General features: G+C 42.5%; 1 protein-coding gene across 1 annotated transcript in view; it reads left to right on the top strand.

Moving 5' to 3' along the window:
• The window catches only part of XRN1 (5'-3' exoribonuclease 1), a 2408514-nt gene that overhangs the window by 2132571 nt on the left and 252154 nt on the right, over positions 1-23789 (top strand). The window contains exon 43 of the mRNA XM_044071018.1: positions 9044-9203. Coding sequence (XP_043926953.1) covers positions 9044-9203 — 160 coding nt within the window. The remainder of the gene's footprint in view (positions 1-9043; positions 9204-23789) is intronic.

Here is a 23789-nt window from a genome sequence, read left to right as displayed (position 1 = left end):
TCAGTTCTCTGCGCTACCCTTTGGCTTATCTACTGCTCCCAGGGTGTTCAAATGCTTAGCCCCAGCTATAACATTTTGTAGACAGAGAAATATTCAGATTTACCCTTACGGATGACTGCCTCATTCAGGCAGAGTGCAAAGAAAAGCTGCTCCAGGACCTCTTCATTTTCAAAACACTCCTAACTTCCTTAGAGTTCACCATCAATGAAAAGAAATCAAAGCAAACACCCTCCAGGAGGATCATTTTCTTGGGAGCACTGCTGGACATAGCATCCCGAGTTGCCTTCCTATCCCCAGAAAAACAGAGCTTCCTGCCTCTCTGCTTTACCCAGCTGGCTTCCAGAAGTCACCTCACAGCGAGGAAGTTCCTGCAAGCCTTTGGGTACATGGCATCTTGCATCCTTGTAATTTCTCTGGCCAGGCTTCACATGAGAAAATTTCAGTGCTATCTAAAGAACCTTTGGTGTCAGCACTATCAGCCTCTAGAGACCTCTCCCCCCTGATTCCCTGTATAAGGGCTGGGTTCCTCTGGTGGGCAGGGGCCTGTGCCAGCAACAAGGATCTTCCCTTCACCCTCCACCCTATCGGGCAGACCATCACTACCGATGCCTCAGACATTGTTAGAGGTGCTCACCTAGCAGGCAGGTAGACCCAAGACCTTTGGGATGCCCAGCACCTTCCCTTACACATCAATCAGAAGGAAATGATGGCAGTACGAAAGGCTCTGATATCCTTCAAACGCCTTTTCAGGCCAGGGGTTCTCCGTATCAAAACAGACACCACTGTAATGTGGTACATCAACAAGCAGGGAGGGACCCAGTCTTACCCTCTCTGCATGCTAGCCATGAACCTCGGGTTGACTGCCTCCTCCATGGGACTACACCTAATAGCCCAATACTTACCAGGGATCAACAACTCCCTGGCAGACCACTTAAGCAGAAACTTTCTGGGTCCCACGAATGGCAGCTCCACAGAAAAATCTTTTTGCAAGTTACTCAGGAGTGGGGAACCCCAGAGGTGGATCTCTCTGCTTTACACACCAACCACCAGTTAAAAAAGTTCTGTACCAGGGAGTATTGCTGCCTAGCATGGAAGGTGGATGCTTTGATCTTCCCCTGGAACTCCTCCTTTGTGTACACGTTCCCTCCTCTGCCTCTTATTCCCAAGGTACTGATCAAGATAAGGGAGGAGAGACCAAAGACCATTCTCATTGCCCCAGATTGGCCCAGGCAGCATTGGTACCCCTTACTGCACAGCCTCACATCACAGCCTCCCAGGCAGCTTTCCCTGATCTCAGACCTCTTGACTCAGGTGGGGGGGGGGATGCTGCACCCAAATTTGCAGACACTCAAACTGTCAGCATGGCTTTTACTCTAAAAACAAACAAGTGGCCCCTAACTCTAAGGAAGTTAGCACCAGAAAATCTTACACAGGGAAATGGAAAATATTCTGCTCCTGGAGCCAGTCCAGAGGGGGCAGTTCCTCTCAACCTTCCATCCCTCTTATCTTGGATTACCTAGCCATCTTGCTCAAAAGTGGCTTCTCCTTCTCTTCAATTAAGATCCATGCCTCAGCCATTTCAGCTCATTACGATTCAGACCTGCCCCTGTTCTCACATCCTTTGATTAAATAATTCCTCAGAGGGGCTTCTAATATCAGACCTCCCAGAAGGCCACCCACACCAGCCTGGGACCTGAATTATTTTTTTGGAAAAGCTAACCTTACCACCGTTCGAACCTGCTGCTTCAGCAGAACTGAAATAGCTCTCCTGGAAGACTGCCTTCCTACTAGCCATCACCTCAGCCAGAAGGAGTTCAGAACTTCAGGCACTCATGGCTGTTGAGCCCTTCACCATTTTCCATGCAGACAGGGTCTCCCTGAGGACTAATCCATCCTTTATGCCAAAGGTGGTATCTAATGTGACCCTCAACCAGGCCAAAACACCTACCCACCTTCTTTTCCAACCCTCATAACAAGGGGGAAATAATTCTGCACTCACTAGATGTGCACAGACAGCTCAGATCCTACCTGGACAGTACCAAAGCCTTCAGGAAAACAGACCAACTTCTTGTCAGCTTTGCCCCAGGGGCAGAGGGGAAACCCATTTCCAAGCAAACCATTTCCAAATGGATATCACACTGTATACATTTCTGCTACAGACTACATGGGAAACCACCTAAGTCTATTCATACCCATTCCACTAGAGCAGCCTCCACTTCCACAGCCTTCCTCAGAGGAGTCCCCACCAGGGACATCTTGGAAGCTGCCATTTGGGCCTCTAGCCATGCCTTTATAAAGCATTACCACCTACCTCTTTATTCTAGGTCTAGGGCAGGGTTTGCCTCTGCAGGGCTTGCTGACCCATGCCTAGGCCTCTAACCTATCCTTCCACCCCTCTCCTCAACTTTGGGAATACTTCTCCACAGGTGATGACTGCAACAGTGAAACATGAAGAAAATAGTACAGTTGTGTACACTTACCATAAATATAGATGTTTGAGTGTATTCACTGTTGCAGTCCTGGTTTCCCTCCCTCCACCCCCCCTTATATCCTTTTCCCGTAGGGGGACATAAGCTTCCCACAGTGGCTTTTAGCCACCAGGACCACTTTACCTTATTTCTTTGTGCTTCTGATGGGTTAGGGCAAGAAAAACTGATGTAATGACGTCAGCTGCCTTGCTTTATAGCACTGAACCTGACTTCGGATTACAGGTGACTGCAGCTGACAGAAAAACATTGACTCTGGTATTCGGGCCGGCCGAGGGCTACCACAACAGGGATAATTCACAGGTGATGACTGCAACAGTGAATACACTCAAACATCAACATTTATGTTAAGTGTACAGAACTGAACTTTCTAGAGGGGTTCCTCCTGCTAATTCTATTCAGAGTCGTATTTCTCAGAAGCCTCCTTTTCAAGACCAGCCAGGTTCTATCTGTTTACTTCCTCTTTCCTTGAGTCAGGTTCCCATATTTCTTTCTTTCCCTGTCTCTTTCCAGTTGATTAAAGATCATTCAAGATTCTTGGGATCTGTCCATCATCCTTCAGGGATACTTCACGGTATGGAAATCCCTTCCTTCTTTTCTGGGCATTCCTCAACATCCTCAGGAACAGCTTCCTTTCTTCCCAGAACTGCTTCAGGTCCTTTCTCACAAGGCACCATTCAAGCTGTGTGCCCCCTTCCCAAGAGGGGAACAGGTTTTATTCCAGAATGTTTCTGGTTCCCAGGAAGGAAGGCACCTGGAGACCCATTCTGGTCCTTTCTCAGCTCAACACCTTTCCTTTCAGATGTTATCCCTTCAAACCATGTTTCCTCCTCTTCTTTCCCAGGCTTTCTTGGTCTCCCTGGACCTCAAGGGTGCTTAGTCACATCCCAATTCATCCCCTTTTCAGGAAGATTGTTTTGTTTCTCTGTCCCTTCCTTGCATTTTCAGTTCTCTGCTTTGCCCTTTGGAGTTTGTACTGCCCCAAGGGTATTCACCAAATGCTTCACTCCTGCATTTGCCTATTGCAGGATGAGAGGAGTTCATATTTTTCCTTAACTGGGTGAGCTGCTCATTCGGGCTTCCTCCCCCTGTGGTCTTGCTTCAGCACATCCAGTATGCTGTTTGTCTCTTACAAAGCCTGGGGTTTACTTCCAGAAATCAGCTCTGGTTCCTTCTTGGCATCAAGTGTTGCTCGTTGCAGGCTCCAGACCATTCCCATGCTGGCCACCCTGCCTCCTCCCAAAGCTCTTTTTCTAATCACCTTTTTTCATTCCCTTCCTCTGGTTTCAGTTACAGCTAGGGAATTTTTCAGGGTTCTAGGATTCATGGCCTCCATCATTCCTAGGCTACCTCTAGCCAGTCTTCATATGAGAGAACCAAAGTGGTTCCTAATGTGAGTATGGCTGCAACACTTGTCATCCACTAGATTTTCTAGTCCCTCTTCTTCCATGCATCAAACTCGAGACTCATTGGTGGATTCATTAGCGGTCTCCTAACCCTGGACTTCCTTTTCACCCTTAAGTCCCTTCTCCGGAGCTTTTCATCGAAGTCTCAGACACGGAGTGGGGAGCCTCTTGCATTTCCCTCGTGGTGTCTGGCCTCCTCATCATAGGTCATATCACATCAACATAAAGGAGGTGAGAACTCTCTTTTTCCAACCTTCAGACTTTTCAGTCCCTCTTTCTTCCAGGGCTTCTCAAAATCTTTACAGTCAGTACCACAGTGATGTGATATACCAACAAGCAAGGGGGATGCAGTCTTACCTTCTTTGCAGACTGGCTGTTCAAGTTTGGGATCTAGCTGTCCCCAGTATCAAGTGACTCTTCAGGTTGTATACATTCCTTCAGTGGCAGACTGTTTGAGCAGGTCCAGTACACAGGCTCACAAATGGATGCTTCACAAAGATGGGTTTCTGGATGTTGTCCATCAGTAGAGTACTCATCAGGTAGATCTTTTCACTTCCCCTTTGAACAGACCGCTTCTTGTTTGCACCAGAGTCCCATGTCTTCTGGCTTGGTAGGTGGACGCCCTATCTTTATTTTTGAAGGGGAAGTTGCTCTGCATCTTCCCTCCCTTTGCTCCGATTCCAAGGGTCCTGCTTAAGACAGAGCGGGACTCCCCAGAAATCTTGTTGACTGAATTTTGGCCCAGACAGCACTGGTTTCCCCTTCATCTTCAGCTAGCCAAGGGAAGTAACCAGAAGTTACCTCACAGGATGGACCTACTCACAAAAGACAAGGAATCTCTGATCCATCAACACTTCTACATCCTTTAACTGACATTGTGGATGACAGGATTTTGATCCCATTTAGGCATCTTTTTTTTTTTCTGAGAACGTGCTCAGGGTTCTGCAGGAGGTCAGGAAATCATGTGTGTCCAAATGGTAGAGATTTTCTGTTTGGTGCCTTGCTCATAACCAGGATCCATCTTATGTGGGAATCCCTCTGGTTCTGTCTTATTTGTGTGGATTACTCCATGCTTGGTTGGCATATTCTTCTGTTAACGCTCAGCGGAATTGTAGCTGATGCCCATAGTGACCACGTACCAGCCTATGCCCTCTGGTGTGCCTCTTCTGTCCAAATACACATCAATACATTCAAACTCGTAATCACACCAACTTCAATCCACATACATTTTCCAACTGTCTGAAAAAAATGAATTGGGCCCCCCTAAAGACTCTGCCTCTGGACAGTGCAACTAATTACTGTAACAAAACCTTCCTAGACTTGCTAAATAGCCTACTCCCTTTTAGAATAAAAAGAATAAAAGCCAAAACCATTCCCTGGCTATCTAAAGAAACCATAAATCTAATGCATCTCAGAGACAAATGTTGGAAGCAATACCAAAAAAATAAGTTACTCTCTAATCGAATTCCGCAACCCATTGAAGAAACTACTAACTAAAGACCATAAGACTTACTACTTCGAACTCCAGTCAGAACATAATTCTAACCCCAAAAAGTTCTGGAATTGCATTTCCTTCCTTCTAAACTGTGGTAGAAAAGGCAATCCATGCCCTAACCCAAATTCCCCAAACCATGAAATTGCATCTAATTTCAACACCTTTTTTGTTGACTGCATAGCCAAACTAACCACAAACTTTCCCATCTTCTCTCCCTCTCAGTCCCCTATCCATTGCTTTTCCCTCTAGCACTCCACCTTTCAGTCTTAAACCTATCCCCACCAACAGAATAAAAAATTCTTCCTTTTGCTCCTGATAATCTGACTCCATCCTTCCTTAAGATAGCTGCTGACAGCATTGTCCTTGCTATTTCCATTCTTATCAACAAGTCCATCCAAGAAGCCCATGTTCCCTCACTCTAGAAGAAAGCTTTTGTCACCCCTCTCTGCAAAGGCAGCAATAACACAGAAACTACTAACTTCAGTTCTACAGCTATTCTCTCATGTCTTTCTAAAATCCTCAAAAAGTGCATTTATCACCAACTCTTGCCATACCTAACACGCAGTCATCTTCTTACCCCCCAACACAACATGGTTTTAGCCTTGCCACAGCACTGCCACTGTTCTGTCCTTGACACCATTAATCGTGCTTGTGACTCTGGGAAAATTGTATTCACCCTTTACTTGGTGTCAAAGGCTTTGGAGAGATCAGTCTCACATCCTCTACTCTTATCTCAACTTTCCCCCATCAGTTTCTCTCCATATCCTGGTTTACAAGCTCTCTCTCCTATAGACAACAAGCTGTTAAGTGGAAACATTCCACTTCATCCTTTCTCAACAATCCCTCAGGTGTCCCCCAGGGCTCTGTTCTTGGCCCCTTACTTTTCAATATTTTCATTAGTAACTCACAAATCCATGGATAATGCTACACTGATCCAGTATGCTGATGATTCCACAGTCATCTGTACAGCAAACTCTCCCTCTGAACTCTTTCAGAAAAACCCAAACAGCATTCTCCAATACGGAAACTTGGATGCTAAACAACATTCTTGCTCTCATTGCTAACAAAACAAAAATCATGTTATTCTCTCCTTCGAGAAATTTCACCATAGACAAAACCACCTTCAAAATAAAAAGCCACAATAACACTCTAATCAATATCATACCTCACACGAAACTTCTGAGTCACCATTGATGAATATTTAAAATTCAATATCTACATCCAAAATTATATAAAAAAAAAACTAGGTCCGCTGTGCAGACAAAATCGCTATCTAACCGCTTCTACCAGATGTACTCTAGCCTCCTCCTACCTGCTCCCCTCTCTTATGTATGGTACCCCTCTACTTACTCATCTCCAATTTAGCCTGAAAAATAAACTGGAAGCCTGCTATAACAAAGTCTGTAAATTTTCTACAGGTTCCAAATACTCGACCCATCACTGCCATTACCTCCACTTACTAAACGGGCTTGAGCTTCCTAATTTCCAAAAATTTCATACAACTCACCACTGCTCACAAACTCATATTCCAGCCCTTCATCTGCCCCTCTCTTTGATCTGTCTTAACCTCTTACCTTATACTCTTGGATCTTAAAACCAAAACCTCCTTAAAATCTATAAAGCCCTTCGCCCACCTGACCAATTACTTCTATCACGCTCCTTAGCTAAACTATGGAACCCCCCCCCCCCCGCTGTACTCACAACCTTTCTAATTTGTCCTCCAGTCTTAACTTACCTCAAACTGGGACTGTTCCTGCTCCATTCCCACCTAAATTACACTCGTCTTTTTCAAACCTCCCTTCGATCTAGTCTATTATCACCTCTGACCACCAACATTATTGTTAGAACAAACACTAAACTTGTATAAACACTTTATGACTTTTACTTTTAATAGTATCTGTATTATTTTTGATTTTATCTATATTTTAACATTTGTGTTTTTTAAATGTTTACTCCCTGATTTTGTATTTGTATTTTAAATTGTATATTTATGCTTTTGAATAGTGTATATTCCATACTTATGTTATATTCTGTTAATTGCTTTTGGAGATTTTCTCCTCTGGCCTCCACTGAAAACGGGCTCTGCTTGGCCAAGCGAACTTCCCTGGTCATCAAACTGGAAATAAATAAGTAAAATTCCTGCTTGTCTGCCATTGTCTCCTCCTCTTGTCTGTAGGCTTGAAGTCAAACAATTTCATGACTGTTTCCTTCATATCAGACCTCCCAGCCTATTCCACCTTCCTGGGACCTCAGTTTTGTACTTGAAAAATTGACTCAGACTCCGCTTGAGCCTGCAGCTTCAGCTTCCTTGCAGCATTGTGCATGGAAGACCGTTCTTCTTTTGGCCCTTCAGCAAAGAGAGTCTCTCAACTCCAGGCTCTTATAGATGTTCCTCCTCTTTGGCTTTTCATAGAGATAATCCTCCTTTTATGCCCAAGGTGATTAATGGATTATCTCTTAATTTGCCTTTTTTCCTTCTCACTCTGCTAGTGAGAAGGTTCTTCACACATTGGATTTACATAAACAGCTCAGATGTTATTTGGATAAGACCAAAGGCCATTCATAAATCTGTGCAACTTTTTATTTCTTTTCATCCCATATCTCTGCATTTGACTGTCTAAGAAAACCATATCCTCCTGTATCTGTAAGGCCATTTCTTCCTGTTACTGCTTTCATGGAAAATATCTTTCAGCCTCTGTAAAGGCTCATTCTATTAAGGCTGGTGCTTCCTCTGGTGCTTTTTTTTTAAGGATTGAATACCAGTTCCATCCTTGATTTTGCTACTTGGACCTCTGTCCATACTTCCAGTAAGCATTACAAACTGGATGTTTTTTTTCCAGAGCAAGAACTTGCTTTGCTAGAGCTATTCTACATGGACTGGGCTTCTCTATGCCTTCCTTCTCCCAAGTTTACTCTTGAGCTTTTGTACTCTCCCTTTTGTAAAGAATACTGCCACAGTGATATGGAAGGACATAGTACAGTTGTGTAAGATCTTGCCATATCAGTAGATGTTCTTCTCTTCACTGTTGCATTATTCCCTCCCTCCCCCTTCTGCTGTTTTCCTTCTATCTTCCTACCCTAGAATTCCTTTACTTTTTCTTCTTCTTGATGCACATGTTCCTCATAATTCCTAGGACTGTTGTTCCTTCTCAGGCTATTAATTTCTGAGGCATGTACATCCATGCATCATCTTTATGCCCTATGTCTTGAGTGGGGAGCATATGTGTGATGTACGACATCTATAAAATCCTAAGGCTTTGGTATACTGACCGGACGTTTGCTACCGTTGGCAAGGGAATCACTTTTGTAAAGTATACTGCAACAGTGAAGAGAGGACATCTACTGTTATGGTAAGATTTTACACAACTGCACCTTTTTTCTTATAGGTTTCATGGAGTTGCAGCTTTTAACCTATTTTTTGTAGTTGCTTTAGATTAAGAATATAGGAGCAAGCAAATAAGTTGTTTGTGGCATGCAGCAGTATCCTGAAACTTATTTCTGCGTCATTTTGCCTACCCTTACATGCACATGTTGCTATAATGTGGGATTTTTAACTTGAAAGTATTATGATTTTCATGAATACCAATGAAGCAGAAAAAAAGTTTGTCATTTTGCAGAAATGTAAGTATAACTGGCATGTATTTTTGACATTTTAGAAAGGAACACAGATGCTGAAAGAAATTCTGAAGATTAATGGCACTGATATGGAACCAGCTAAAACTGACATGACAGTACTTGCAGATGAAACTGTAGCTCCATCAGCTATTCAGGAGTCCTGGCGACCACCACCTCAAAATCGAAAACCAAAAATACTTGGTAAGTGTAGTCCATGCAAAGAATGCGCTAACACTAATAGTAGATTAGCAGATACTCAGATGCTTATAAAATCTCACAGTATGCATACAAGAGGAAGACTATTACTTACAAAGCAGTAAATGTGGTGTGCATTCCTTCTGAGAAGAAACATTATACCATTACTCAAATAGAAATGCAAGCAGTGTTTGGGATGGTAGTTCATCCCGTTTCTTTAAATTGCCAGTTTAACACTTGACATGATAGTCAAGAATTTCCTTCACTTTAAAGAGTCATGGAGGGGATGGGAAGAATGTAGTTGTTTTGATCACACTGTGTAAGTGTTGGAAGAAGTAAGTGAATGAGCCTGCAGATATACCTCACTTAGGAAAAGAGTGTGGGAAATGACCACAAGTCACATTAATGAGACTGTGTGAATCCAGCAAAGATCGAGGCATAATAGTAGAAAGCCCTTTAGGTACAAAAATGTCTAAGGACTGACACTTCAAAGATGGCTGCACACTGATGAACAGCTCGACTTCAACTCTCCCAGTGTGAAAACAGAAACTGCAGCCAGAGATATTGTCAACTTGAGTAAAATTTAGTTACAGACTAGTAAGTACACTGCCTGGATGCCTGCAAAGAAGAAAAGAGAACATGAAAGAAAAATCCCCTTGAAAAGGTGAAGAGAAAACACTGACTGGGAAAAATCCTGCAGCTGTTCCAAAAAGTAGTTCAAACTCCAGTTTTACTCCAAGACATGACTTCAAGTAATCTAGGGGGAAAATGAATCAAAAGTGGTCAGAGCTGATTAAAATGAAAAAGGCACTGAAGGAGTATATCAACTCAAATAAGGCTTGAAAAATGGAAGAAACTTTAAATACATTCAAATGAGCTGATAAAACTGCAAAAATCAGAGGATGAAGTGAAGAAAAGGCTGGCTGAGTATGAGACCGCTCAAGAAGAGATGTTTCAAAAAAATGATAAAATTAGAGGACAGCGCATATAGAAAAAATACAACATTTTTCTTCATACCAGAGAAACTAGAAGGAACAGACTGTATTGGTTTTATGAAGGCTCATATAAGCAACTCAACTGGTATTCCACAGCAGGAACTGTTAATTGAAAGGACACACCATGTGTATGCCCCAAGTATGGCCATGAGAAAGCAGCCAAGACCTTTATTAATAAGGATGGAAATCTACCGGCAGAAAGAGTTGATCCTGGGAAAGCTGTGGTGAAATAGCAAAGTATTAACAGTTGGAGACAAAGTGTTTGTGGAAAATGATTATTCACTGTATACCAGGCAGAAGATAAAATTATTCTAGTAATCCGTGAATGTTGAGAGGCAGGTGTGAGATTCAAGCTGCTGTATCCAGCTGTCTTCAGTATATTTTTTTCCTGGAGGATCAGAGCCATTTTTGAAGCAGAACAGGATAAGGAGGAAATGCAAAAGTTTGTCCAACAAAAAGTGAGCCATCAAGAAGAGGGAGACTCTTCTCATTCTTCTGATAATAAAGCACACAGACAGACTTTGCCAATGAAACCTTTTCCACTGTTCCAAATGAAAAATCTTGAGAGACAGAGAAGAGCACAGGAATTGACCATAAGAATAGGGAGCACTGTGTAATTGAACCATTACCTGGAGTCAGGAGATAGAGATGAACAGGAAGATGACCTGTAACATGGAAATTAGTTAATAAATGTGAGACTGCAAAAAATTAATCACATTTGTGAAATAGGGCTGTGTAAGAATAAGTGGAAAGAATGGACTTTTGACTTTATTAAACTTATGATGTACTGAAAGGTATTTGCCTCACCATGTCATTAATGTTTGAAAGGACTCGGGGGGGGGGGGGTAAACTGTAAGTAAAACAATTTATTTTCTTAACAGCATTTCTTTGACACTTCATTGAAGTTTATTTACAGGAGGGACACAAATTTTAAGAGACTATTTGAATTTGGAAGTGGCCCTAGGCCTTATTCATCCAGAAAAAAGGGGACTTTCAAATGTGGTTCATGTTCTCAATGTCCACATGTTGAAAATTGTTCCAGTATTTTTATACCCAGTAGAAATAGGTATATTAAGAGCCACACATTTTCTAATTGTAACACCAATGGTGTGGTTTATTTAGCTTTGTGTTCCCCCTGTGGGTCCTTTTATGTTGGAAAAACTGAGAGGAAGCTAAAAACAAGGATATATGAACATTATTATGAAATAAAAAAGGAGAATATGAATAACGCACTTTTTAGACATATCCTCAATTGTCCATCAGCTTCCTTTAATTTTTTTGTTATTGAAGTGGTACCCAAAGAAATTAGGGGAGGTATGTGGGAGACCAAACTAGAATATAGAGAGTTATATTGGCAGATCATACTAGAAGCCACTAGGATTCCCGGCCTTAATGATACAATTTCTATAATGCCAGTTTTAAAGTTGAGGAGTGCAAAATTATAATCTGCCACTAGAGGTCAGTATCAGTTTACAGATTTAGAAAAAACAATTTTATATATTTAAATATTTATATATATATATATATATATATATATATATATATATATATATATACAACTTTTACATGTTTAAATGATTTATTAAAATTATTATTATTGTTTTTTTCATGGTTACACACACATTACATCATGTATCTATTTTTTATTCATTAATATGCTTTTTGGAACTTGTGTCTTATTTATACTAAGTGAAAGACTACTGTTTGTGCTTTTAAATATTTTTTAATTGGAACGTTTATATTTAATTGTTTCAATGAAATCATTGGTCCATGCTTGGTCTGATGGATTTATTTAAGTGGAGGATTTTGGTGAATTGCTGTTTGCCTTTGATGAAGACTTTCGAAAACGTATTATGTGTACAAGCATTTGGGTTTTTGTATAATAAAACTGTCTTGTTACTTCAACCTTCTCTTGGTACTAGGTCTGTACCCTCATTTGGTTCTCCAGAGCGAACTTTTGCTTGTTCTTGGTTATTAGTGTTCGCTTTCATCTCTTCATTTGGTTTTAGTTCCTTAAGGAAAATAAGTCATACAGAGTATTATATTCATAAGGAAAAAGAAAGTAAAGAACTAAGCCAACACAGGAATTGAGAAAGCAGATTCTGCCAGTAGGGATGATTGCAATTAGGGGTAGAGAGAATAGGCAAGAGGGGCTAGAATTTACTGCAGGAAGCTGGGAAAGGAACCAATGTATGGGGAACAAATAATTGAGAAGGAAAGGTAATAAATAAGAAGCGGCCAAGGAGACATTTGGATTACAGACTAGTGATTGCCTTCCCTATCTGGGATTGATATCAAAATATAGACAAAAGGGAGTGGGGAATACTAAATGGAAGACCTGCACTGGTTGAGTTTTTAATGGAATCCAGAACAGAAGTTGCTGTTAAAAAGGGATACTTAGTAGTGCATATAAAATATTGCAGAATAATTATAGGAAGCAGTCACAAGAGTCCAGAGACGATTTGGAAGTGAGATTAGATGTGTAATTCACAAAGAATCATTAGCAGGACATATGTATGGCTCCCAAAGATGCAACAAAGTGTGGAAGATTTAGGATTTTTGCCTGGAAGTGTTTGCTATAGATACTTTTATACCCTAAGCAAACTCCAAAGAATTTTTCCTGAGGTAGATGGCAAATGCTGGAGGTGTGATGGGGAAGAAAGCAGTAACTGGGAACGTATATATTGGGTGTAGAGTACTTTGTAGAGCATCTTCTATGAACATGCAAATGTAACTATTGTTATTTTTAATGTGGTACAGGAACTGAATTGCCTAAACATAGTAAGGCCATGTTAGTTTTAATACTGGTGGCTGCCAAAAAAAGCAGTTAGTAGAAAATGGAAATCAAAATCTAAACCAACTATACTTGAGGTAGTGAATATTGTAGAGAGGAAATTATATTTTTAGTAAATGGTAGGAGTAAATTACATAGAAAAAATGGAAATTGTGGGAGAAGGAATGGGGTTTAAGGCAAGGCAGGATCTTAATAAATTATGTTGCTTAGATTATACTTTGCATATATTGTCGTATGGTCTGTTGTGTTTGTAAATGTAAACTTGTTAATATGGTTTGATTACTTTTATGTAAATATAAGCCTGTGTCACAAGTGATAATTCACTAAAGATTTTTAAAACATGGCTAAGGACTCTGAGAGGGAGGAAGAACATATTCTGTGGAGATGCAGCAACGTACCCTGTGACAGTGCAGTTTCCAGGAACGGAACCTGGAAAAGGGAGGAACGTAAATACTAAATTATTGCAGCCTACTGTGGTAGAGCAACCTACAGGAGAAGAATCAGTAGAAGGAAGGGACTCGCACAACAAGATATTACAGTCCAGAAGTATTGCAATGCAGTGAGTAGGAATTTCATGGCAGCCTGAAAATGTTACTAACCAGAGATTGAAAGTATTACAACGTGAAGATGTTGCAAAGTAAGGGACTGAAGTGAATAGCAGAATTGAAAATAAGGAATCGCGTATAGCGAAGGTGTATTCTGATAGAGTGAAGTTAAGACGGATGAATAATACATCACATGAGCTGAATTCTATGTCAAGCTGAATTAGAAAGTCTCAGAAATGGTGAATTCTAAGCAGCAAGTGGATATAGAAAGGGAGAAATGTAGCAGTAAGGATTTCTCTGTAATAGTTAGAGGAAGAAACAGTACTTGGTCAGAATACACTATCCATTTCTGTCAGTATAATAGAGAAACCTCAAATAAGAGAGGGCTATAGACAATAGGAGAAAAATAAAATGTAAGATAAATTTTGCTGTGAGGTACCTTTTTCAAAAGCAGAGCAACCTAAAAAAGAAACTGAGATGGTAGTGCTCAATCACACTGAGGCAGAAGGTGTGCGAGAAAGAGAAGAAAAGGAAATTGAAAGGGTGGTCTTTCTCTCTGAAACAGAAGTCGAGACACAAAGAACAAGAAAAGGAGAAAGTAGTGTATACTGAGGTACAAAATTAAACTGGACAGAGCCCTAATGATATTCCTGTTGAGGCAAAACACAGGAGATCTGAGCAAATGAAAGAGGGTTCTGTATATCCAGTTCATAAAGAAAAGAGAGCTAAAAAAAATGTGTGTGTAGCTGATGCTAAAGATCACTGGTATGTATGACTCTTTTTTAGGTGAAGAATTAGACACCAATGGGGTGGCCACGGTGGTGCAGCAGTTAGCGTTGCCACCTCACAGCAAGAGGTTGTCCGGTTCGATTCTCGGCTGGGGTGCCTTTCGTGCGGAGTCTGCATGTCCTCCCTGTGGTCGTGTGGATTTTCTCTGGGTGCTCCGGTTTCCTCCCACATCCCAAAGACATGCAGTAGGTGGATTGGACACTCCAAATTGGACCTAGGTGTGAGTGTATGCATGTGTGTGCCTTCTGTGGAAGGTTGGGTGCCGGGCTGGCAACTCGACACTGTAAAAACTCCACTGCCAATCATGAGCGGACAGATGATCCGCTGTGGCACCCCTAACTGGGAAAAAGCCGAAAGAAGAAGAAGAAATTAGACACCAGTGCCTGTGTTGCTAGATGAAGAGGCAATATCCTCTCCCTCACAGCAAGCCAATCTTGTGGAAACTCCAGAGTTGGATGACCTTTCATGTAAACTAGTTACATTTTTAGTGTGTGAAGATAAGACTTTGAGCAAAACTAGTGAAAAAAGCTCAAGTTTTAGCTAAAGAATCAGAACACCATACTTTGAATTGCAAAGTGATTTGATGCACAGAGTAACATGCCTGCAGTACGAGACCACAGTGGTGTTCTAAATAGGCTTACCTATTCTAACCAAAATACAGAAAAGGCAGATAGGTTCTAAATACACGAAAAATCTGTGATCTTTGAGTCTAGGTCCCCCCCTCTCTGTTACGATTAGCATTTTAAATGCACTCCTGAGTTTTGTATTCTTATGGAACTGATCAGTTCTTTCCAACTTCTGTTGTCCTTCTCAATCAGTGCTTGAAATTTTACCTGCATATTAAGTCAGTTAAAAACTCAGCCGTCTTCATAGAGCAAAGTAGCTTAGGACTTTCTATTGTGGAGTTGCCATAGCAAAAGCTTTCCTACTCTTCATTCTCCTGTTTGCTCCCAGATTTACAGCGTCATAGTTTTCATGTCTGGAGCAGAGCAACTGCAGAATAGCTACATTTTTTTTAATGAACATGCCTTCAGGACTTGGTGCGGTGCTTGTTTGAAAACTCTAAGAATATTAGTTAAGGCTAACACACACAGTCCTACTATACCTCTTAGGTTGGTGTCCTGTGATTGCAACCATGATTAAAAGGTACACTCCTTCACTCATCCTTCATTTTGCAAACTTTCATTAGTATATCCTGCCTACTCTGAGCCTGTTGATCATGTCATTTTGCTGCAATTCATCATACCCATTTGTCCCCCAATCAAGTTGGATTCAGTAATGGTTCAGCTGTCATCCAAGCAGCAATGCGAGAGACTGCTTTCGCAAAACACCCATCAGGTGAAGATCTTGCTTGCAGATGCAAGGGCCTGTTTATATACCATCCTGCTTTATGTATGCCTGTTCGCCCCGCTGTACAGTGAAGGCTGCTATACATAACATGACTTGGCAGAGGCATGCACGTAGGTGTGGCACATATGCTGCAATGCCATGCAAAACCTTTCCAATAGGATTCAGCATTACAGTAGACTGGACTGCTGATGTCAGCAATTCAATCCCACCTTCTGTAGCTGGCTCTTTCAGTGATCATTTTGCTAGGTAGTTCTGGGTCAGTTGCTTTAACCTTCTGCATTAGCAAGGTGACTTGAGTGCTGTATTTTTGACAGTAGTCTTGCCATATGGAATCATTTTGTTAACTTCATGATTTTGCCATTCTGTTTGCTGTCTTATTTTTATTATCCCCTTTTGAAAGCATTGTGTAAGATCTGGTGCTTTACGTGCAGCTTAGGTATAACTTGATGTTCATCGTGTTTCACTGTTGCAGTCATTACATTTGGGTAATCTGCTGGCAGGTTCCCCTTAGTCAGCCTGATTAACAAAGTCTTGGGTCCTACATCGGTTGCTGTCCCTTCTTCCAGGACGTCAGGGGTATAAAACATGCAGCCGATGCCATTACATCAGTCTTTCTTGCCGTGCAGTGCCCGAAGCAGAAGCAGTTCGCAAGTGCCGGTCGGCCGACTCCTGAAATTTTCGTTTTCAGGTTTCAGAACCGAAGTCTTCAACTTAAAGCTAAGTACCCCATTGGGGAAACTTTTTCTTGCTCCTTACAGATGTCAGTAAAAGTTAATTGTATTACTTGTGGGAAGCAAATACCTCATAAGGATTTTCATTTGTACTGTATTCCTTGCCTAGGCCCTGACCACGACGTACCTTGCTATCGGTTTTGTGCTTTATTTAATCAGCGCACTATCCGTCATCGGTAAATTTTTGCTTCAAAATATTTCGGTTCTCAGTTTAATTATCCAGAAATGACATTGGTTAGCCATCCGACTAACAGAATACCGAAAAAACGCAAAGAAAAAGACTAGAGAGAGGCCGCTGAGGTCCAAAACTGCCGACGACGCTTCTCCTAAGCCAGTCGCCAGTTCGCTGGTACTCAGTGAGGCGCTTTCGCAACCCCTGATACCCGCTACTTCTGATTCGCAGACCTCTACTGAGACCTATTCAGAGTCCAGTATCCCGCGAGATGCTTCACATATGGAACTCGCAGATGTCTCTACCTTGGATGGGTCCGGAGTCGCTATGCAGGCACCGGCTTCTGAGGGTGTATTCAGGCCTACAGACTTGCATATTAAACTGACTCCAACTTCAGTGCCAAGGCCTAAATCTCAATCCATGTCTAAAAAACCGATGCCCAGGCCATATGTTCAGGCCCCTATGCCTAAAAAACAAATGATCAAAATGGCTGAAGATTTAATTACTCTAATCAGGGGTAGTCAACCCCTCCCTCCAAGAGGCCTAGGATTGAATTTGACTGTGAATCTTCTGAACAGGACTCTGTTTCTCCTGACTCTTATAATGATCTGGATTTGTCCATACCTACTTATGAAGACTTTGATGCAGAGGATTCCATTCCCTCTGCTTCTCCACCTGAGGATTTCTCTTTTGGGGAAACTTTACATACCTTAAGGGGAGCATTTCCACTGGGAATATCAGGATTTCTCTGAATCCAAAAAGTGGCTTAAGGATTTCCTTCTTCTTCCTCAGCATAGACCTTTGGCTATACCTCCTGTACTAGATATTGTTGATGTGTTTTCGGAATCCAGTATGGCCCCTGATTTCTTGCCTCCAACCTCTAGCAAACCAGACACGTTCTACAGGGTTCCAGAGTCCCACAAATTCCTTTTCAAAAATCCTGTTGCGGACCCTGAGACCATTTCTCAGGGGCCCAAGGGCATTGAGACTTCTACTGCTAAAAATCCTGCCCCTTCTGATAGAGACTCCAGGGCGCTGGATAGATGGGGTAAAAAGGTTTACACTTCTGCAACCTTAGCAATCAGGGCTTTAAGCTGTCAATTCCATATGCTAAAATATCAACAACATATCATGGGGACTGCTTAATCAGAAAATGATGTTGATTTCTGACTGTGTGGAGAGTAAAGATTTGTAGGATTTATTGCATTCAGCTGAACAAGTTGGCAAACATACTTTGCAGTGTGGTTTTGATTCCTTAGAGGCCTCTTGTAGGGCTGCTGTTACTGGGTCTGTGCTTAGAAGGCATGCTTGGCTTAAGGAGCAATCTCTGCCTGATCATATTAAAGCAGAACTTTTGGATGCTCCTTCACAGCAGGACCACTTATTTGGAAATAAGGCTGAAGAAGTTCTAAAAAAGATGGAAGATAAAGCTAAATCTATGCAAACTGTGAAAGATTTCTTACATGTGCAACCTCCTAGATTTAGTAGGCATTGGCCTACTAAGTACTGGTCCTTTCCAGCTCCTTCCAGAGCCACTACGGCCAAACCCAGACATTCCAAAATCACCAGGTTTCAGTCTCAAGGGACTTTCTGAACTAAGCAATGGAGTGCTTCCACTTCCAAATCTGGAAATTATGGTAAGCAGTCTCAATGACTTCCCTTTGAAATTACCAAGCACTTACCTCTTAGCTGCCCCTTTGAGGGGAAAACTGGCTCTCCATTCAAGAAACTGGCAACTTATAATGCATGACAAATGGGTTTTAAATAGTGTCCCAGGGATACAGATTTCATTTCCACATGCTGCCAACTCCAAACGGGTGGCCAGACCTGCCTCCAAATCAGTGGGCAGAGGCTCAGAAAAAAGTACTTTCCCTTTTAAACATGGGGGCTATTCAACTAGTACCAGAAGAGGAAAAGGGACAAGGTTTCTATTCCAGACTTTTCCTGGTACCCAGAAAAGACAAATCATGGCGTCCAATTCTGGACCTATCAACTCCAAACACCTTTCTGGACATTCCAAAATTCAAGATGCTGACTCTTCACCAGTTACTTCCTATGCTAGGCAAGGATGCCAAGTTGGCAACTCTCGATTTAAAAGAGGCTTACCTGCATATGCCAATCAGGAAATCTTGCAGAAGATGCCTATGCTGGCTGCATGCATTATTAGATGTTCATCGTGTTTCACTGTTGCAGTCATTACTCTTGGGTTATCTTGCTGGCAGGCTACCCGCAGTCGGCCAGAATTCCAAAGTCTAGGTCCGGCGTCGGTTGCTGTCGCCTCTTCCCTGACGTCAGTGCGCCAGGGGTATAAAAGATGCAGCTGACGCCATTTTCTTCAGTCTTTCTTGCCGTACGGTGCCCAAAGCAAAAGCAGTTCGCAAGTGCCGGTTGGCCGACTCCTGAGATTTTCAAAGCTGAATTTCAGATCCGAAATCTTCATTAAAGCTAAGTACCCCATTGGGGAAACTTTTTTCTTGCTCCAGACCAATGTCAGAAAAAGTTAACAATTGTATTTCTTGTGGGAAGCAAATACCTCATAAGGATTTTCACTCTTACTGTATTCCTTGCCTAGGCCCTGATCACAACGTTGCTAGCTGTCGGTTTTGTGCTAGATTCAACCAAAGCACTATCAAGCATCGGTTCAATTTTGCATTTCATTACTTTGGCTGAAGATTTAATTATATAATACCGGTGGAACAGCCGACAGCCGGAGTTTACAAAAAAAACGCAAGGACAAGGATAGGCATCCGAGGTCCAAAACCTACGACAAAGCCTCTTCTAGGCCAGTCACCGGTTCTCAGTGAGGCGCTTTCGCAGCCCCTGGTGCCCGCTGCCTCAGACCCACAGGCCACTACTGACTCCCACGTGGAGCCGACTGGGCCTCCTGAAACTCAAGGTATTGGACACTCTGAAATCAATCCCTCAGATGGGTCCGGAGCCGCTGAGCAGGCATCGGCTTCCAAGGGTGTCTTCAGACCTACACAACTATATATTAAGCTATCCTCAGCTTCAAAGACAAAGACTAAAGCAGCTCTAAAGACAAAGAAACAAGTACAGCATTCTCCTATTCAGACTTCCATGCCTAAAAAACAGATGCTCAAAAATGGCCGAAGACCTAATTACTTTGATCAGGGGCTCCCATCCCCCTCCTGATAAGAGGCCTAGGCAAGAGACAACAGACTATGATTCTTCTGATCAGGTATCTATTTCCTCTGTTTCCTCTTCTGAACAGGATTTCTCCATGCCTCCCTATGAGGATTCTGATGCTGAAGAGTCCATTCCTTCAGCCTGTCCTCCTGAGGACTATTCTTTTGGGGAAACACTGCATACTATGAGGGAGCATTTCCACTGGGAGAGCCAAGAATATTCTAAGAAAAGGCTCAGAGACTTCCTGCTTCTTCCTCAGCATAGACCCCTTGCCATTCCTCCTGTTCTAGACATTGTAGATGATGTATTTTCAGAGTCCGGGCTATCCCCAGACTCTCTACCCCCTGCACCTGCTAAGCCAGACAGATACTACAGGGTCCCGGATTCTCATAAATTCCTATATAAAAACCCCGCTGCTGACCCAGAAACTATATGTCAGGGTCCCGGGGTGGGGGGTGGGGGGGGTTAAGGCTTCCACTGCAAAAAACCCTGTCCCCTCTGATAGGGATTCTAGGGCTCTAGACAGATGGGGGGAAAAGTATACACTTCTGCCACCCTGGCTGTAAGGGCTTTAAATTGTCAATTTCATATGCTTAAATATCAGCAATATTTAATGTCACTACTTAAACAGGAAATGTTGACAAACACTGAATGTTCAGAGAACAAGGAATTGCAGGATTTATTGCATGCAACTGAACAAGTGGGAAAGCATACTTTGCAATGTGGTTATGGTTCACTGGAAGCCTCTTGCAGGGCCGCTGTTACAGGTTCTGTTATTAGAAGGCATGCTTGGTTAAAGGAACAAAACCTACCTGATCATGTTAAAGCAAAATTATTAGATGCTCCATTACAGCATGATACTTTGTTTGGTACTAAAGCAGAAGAGATGTTGAAAAAAATGGAGGATAAAGCAAAACCCATGCAGACAGTCAAGGATGTCTTACAGGTACAGCCACCTAGGTTTAGCAGGAACTGGCCTTCTAAAAATTGGTCCTTTCCAGTCTCAGACAGACCACAAAGAGGCAGATACAGGCGTCCCAGAGGCAGATCTCAGCCCCAAGGCTCATACAGGCCTAAACAATGGGGTGCTCCTACCTCCAAAAGCGGAGAAGACAAATCACAGCCTTACAGGAAACAATCCCAATGACTTTCCTCTACCAGTTCCAAGCAGTTTTCTTTTGACAGCCCCCTTAGGGGGAAAGCTAGCACTTTTTTCATCAAATTGGTAAAAGGTTACCCAAGACAAATGGGTTCTGAACATAGTGTCCCAAGGCTACAGGTTCCATTTTCAAACCCTACCAAGGTCAAAGGGCATGCCAGACATGCCACACAATCAATGGGCAGAGGCACAAAAACAAATTACAGCCCTCATGGACATGAGGGCCATTCAGCAAGTGCCACAACAAGAGCAGGGACAAGGATTCTACTCCAGACTTTTTCTAGTACCCAGGAAAGACAAAACCTGGAGACCAATTCTGGACCTATCTTTACTAAATAAGTTTCTGGAAGTTCCAAAATTCAAGATGTTGACTCTTCAGCAGCTACTGCCCATGCTGGGCAGGAGGGCTTGGCTAGTAACTTTGGACCTAAAAGAGGCATACCTGCATGTCCCAATCAGACAATCTTACAGAAGATACCTCAGATTCATAGCTGGATCAATGCATTACCAATTCTCTGCACTGCCCTTTGGCTTATCTACTGCACCCAGGGACTTTACAAAATGCCTGGCACCAGTAATTGCATTTTGCAGACAAAAAGGAATTCAAATTTATCCCTACTTGGATGAATGCCTAATTCAAGCAGAGAACAAAGACACTCTTCTAATGCATCTGGCGTTTGTAGAAAGATTACGAATTGGCCTAGGGTACACAGTAAACGGAAATAAATCAAAACTAGTGCCCTCTCAAGAGATAATATTCCTGGGTGCAAGCTTAAATACAACTACCCAGATGGCTTATCTCTCGCCAGACAAGCAAAAACAACTGACTACTTACTTCAAGAAATTGGCCACAAAAACTCACTTATCTGCAAGGAAAATCCTGCAGGCCTTGGGTTTCATGGCATCCTGCATTCTACTAATTCCATATGCCAGACTACATATGAAGAAACTCCAATGGTATCTGAAAAATGTTTGGACTCAGCATTGCCACAGCTTGGAGACAGTAATTGCACTCATTCCCTGCCTACAACAGGAGTTTTCTTGGGCAGAAGCCTGTCACCACAACAAGGGTCTGCCATTCAGTTTGCCCAAAGCCAAACAGACACTGACAACGGATGCATCAGATTATGCCTGGGGACCCATATGGCAGGAAAATGTATTCAGGGCACATGGCCTGCAAACCAGATGCATCTTCATATCAATCAAAAAGAGATGCTTGCTGTTCAAAATGCCCTGACAGCTTTCAAGGACCTGCTTCATCCAGGACAATTACTGATAAAGACAGACAACACTACGGCCATGTGGTACATAAACAAGCGGGGAGGGACCTGCTTCATCCAGGATAATTACTGATAAAGACAGACAACACTACCGTCATGTGGTACATAAACAAGCAGGGAGGTACTCATTCCTACCCCCTCTGCTGACAAGCAATGACCTTATGGGACACAGCATTGGCCTTTCAAGTTCACCTGCAAGCACAATTCCTGCCAGGAAAAACAAATACTCTGGCAGACGAACTAAGCAGAAACCTCATGGATCCCCACAAATGGAAACTGGATCCACAAGTCTTCAGGATGATAATAAGGAAATGGGGATGCCCAGACATAGATTTATTTGCCTCCCCTCACAACTGTCAATTGCAGAGATTTTACGCGAGTATTTACCACAAGCAAGCATGGAACGTGGGACACCCTATCATTCAGCTGGAAAAATCTGACAGTATATGCTTTTCCCCCACTATCTCTCCTTCCCAGAGTACTCCTAAAGGTCAGACAAGAGAAGCCAAAATTTATTCTGATTGCACCAGACTGGCCACGCCAGCACTGGTACCCAATCCTGAAGAGCTTGTCTCAAGGTCCAGTATGGATATTGCCTCCAACTTCTCACTTGCTGACCCAACAAAACAATTCGATCCTGCACAGCCAACTCAGGACCTTAAATCTGGCAGCATGGCAGATAATGTAGCCATTCTGAACACTCCTCTTTCAAAAGCTGTTATGGATGTTATCTTGGAAGCCAGGAGGCCCAGTACCAGAAAATCTTATGCAGAAAATGGAAGAGATTCTGTGCTTGGAACCAGGAACAAGGCCTTGACACGTCTGTACTAAACATTCCTCAGATTTTACAATACCTGACTGAGATGCTGAACAAAGGCCTTTCTTTCTCGTCAATTAAGATTCATGCCTCTGCCATTTCTGCACAATACAATAAGGAACCGTCCATCTTTTCTCACCCTTTAATAAGGCAGTACCTCAGAGGGGCCAAAAACATTAGGCCTCCTAGGAGAGCACCAATTCCGGCCTGAGACCTCAATTTTGTTGTGGAAAAACTCACACTGCCTCCTTTCGAGCCAGCATCAACAGGGGATATTAAATTCTTATCCTGGAAAACAACTCTGCTCCTAGCCATTACCTCTGCAAGGCAAGTCTCAGAGTTACAAGCACTCATGGCTGTGGAACCTTTCATCATTTTTCATCCAGACAGGGTTTCTCTGAGGACAAACCCTACATTTATGCCTAAGGTGGTGTCCAGCGTGGCCCTCAAACCATTCACTTGCCTACCTTTTACCCAAATCCACAGAACAAGGGTGAGAAACTTCTGCATTCTTTGGACATACACAGGCAGTTACGCTTCTACTTGGACAGAACTAAAGCTTTCAGAAAGACTGAGCAACTTTTAGTGTCATATGCTGCAGGATCACAAGAAAAGGCGATCTCAAAACAGACTGTATCTAAATGGATAGGCCATTGCATCCATTTCTGCTATTCTCAGCATGGCAAATCAGTGCCTAAGGGCATTAGACCTCATTCCACCAAAGCAGCAGTCACTTCAGCAGCCTTCCTCAGGGGAGTACCAACCAAAGAAATCTTAGAGGCTGCAACTTGGAGTTCAGTGCACACCTTTACA

This window comes from Protopterus annectens, chromosome 5.part0 (genome assembly GCF_019279795.1).
Source record: "Protopterus annectens isolate FY-2018-M chromosome 5.part0, PAN1.0, whole genome shotgun sequence".
Lineage (NCBI taxonomy): Eukaryota > Metazoa > Chordata > Ceratodontiformes > Protopteridae > Protopterus > Protopterus annectens.
Note: the sequence above shows the minus strand (reverse complement) of the source record. Positions and strands in the feature narration are given on the sequence as shown.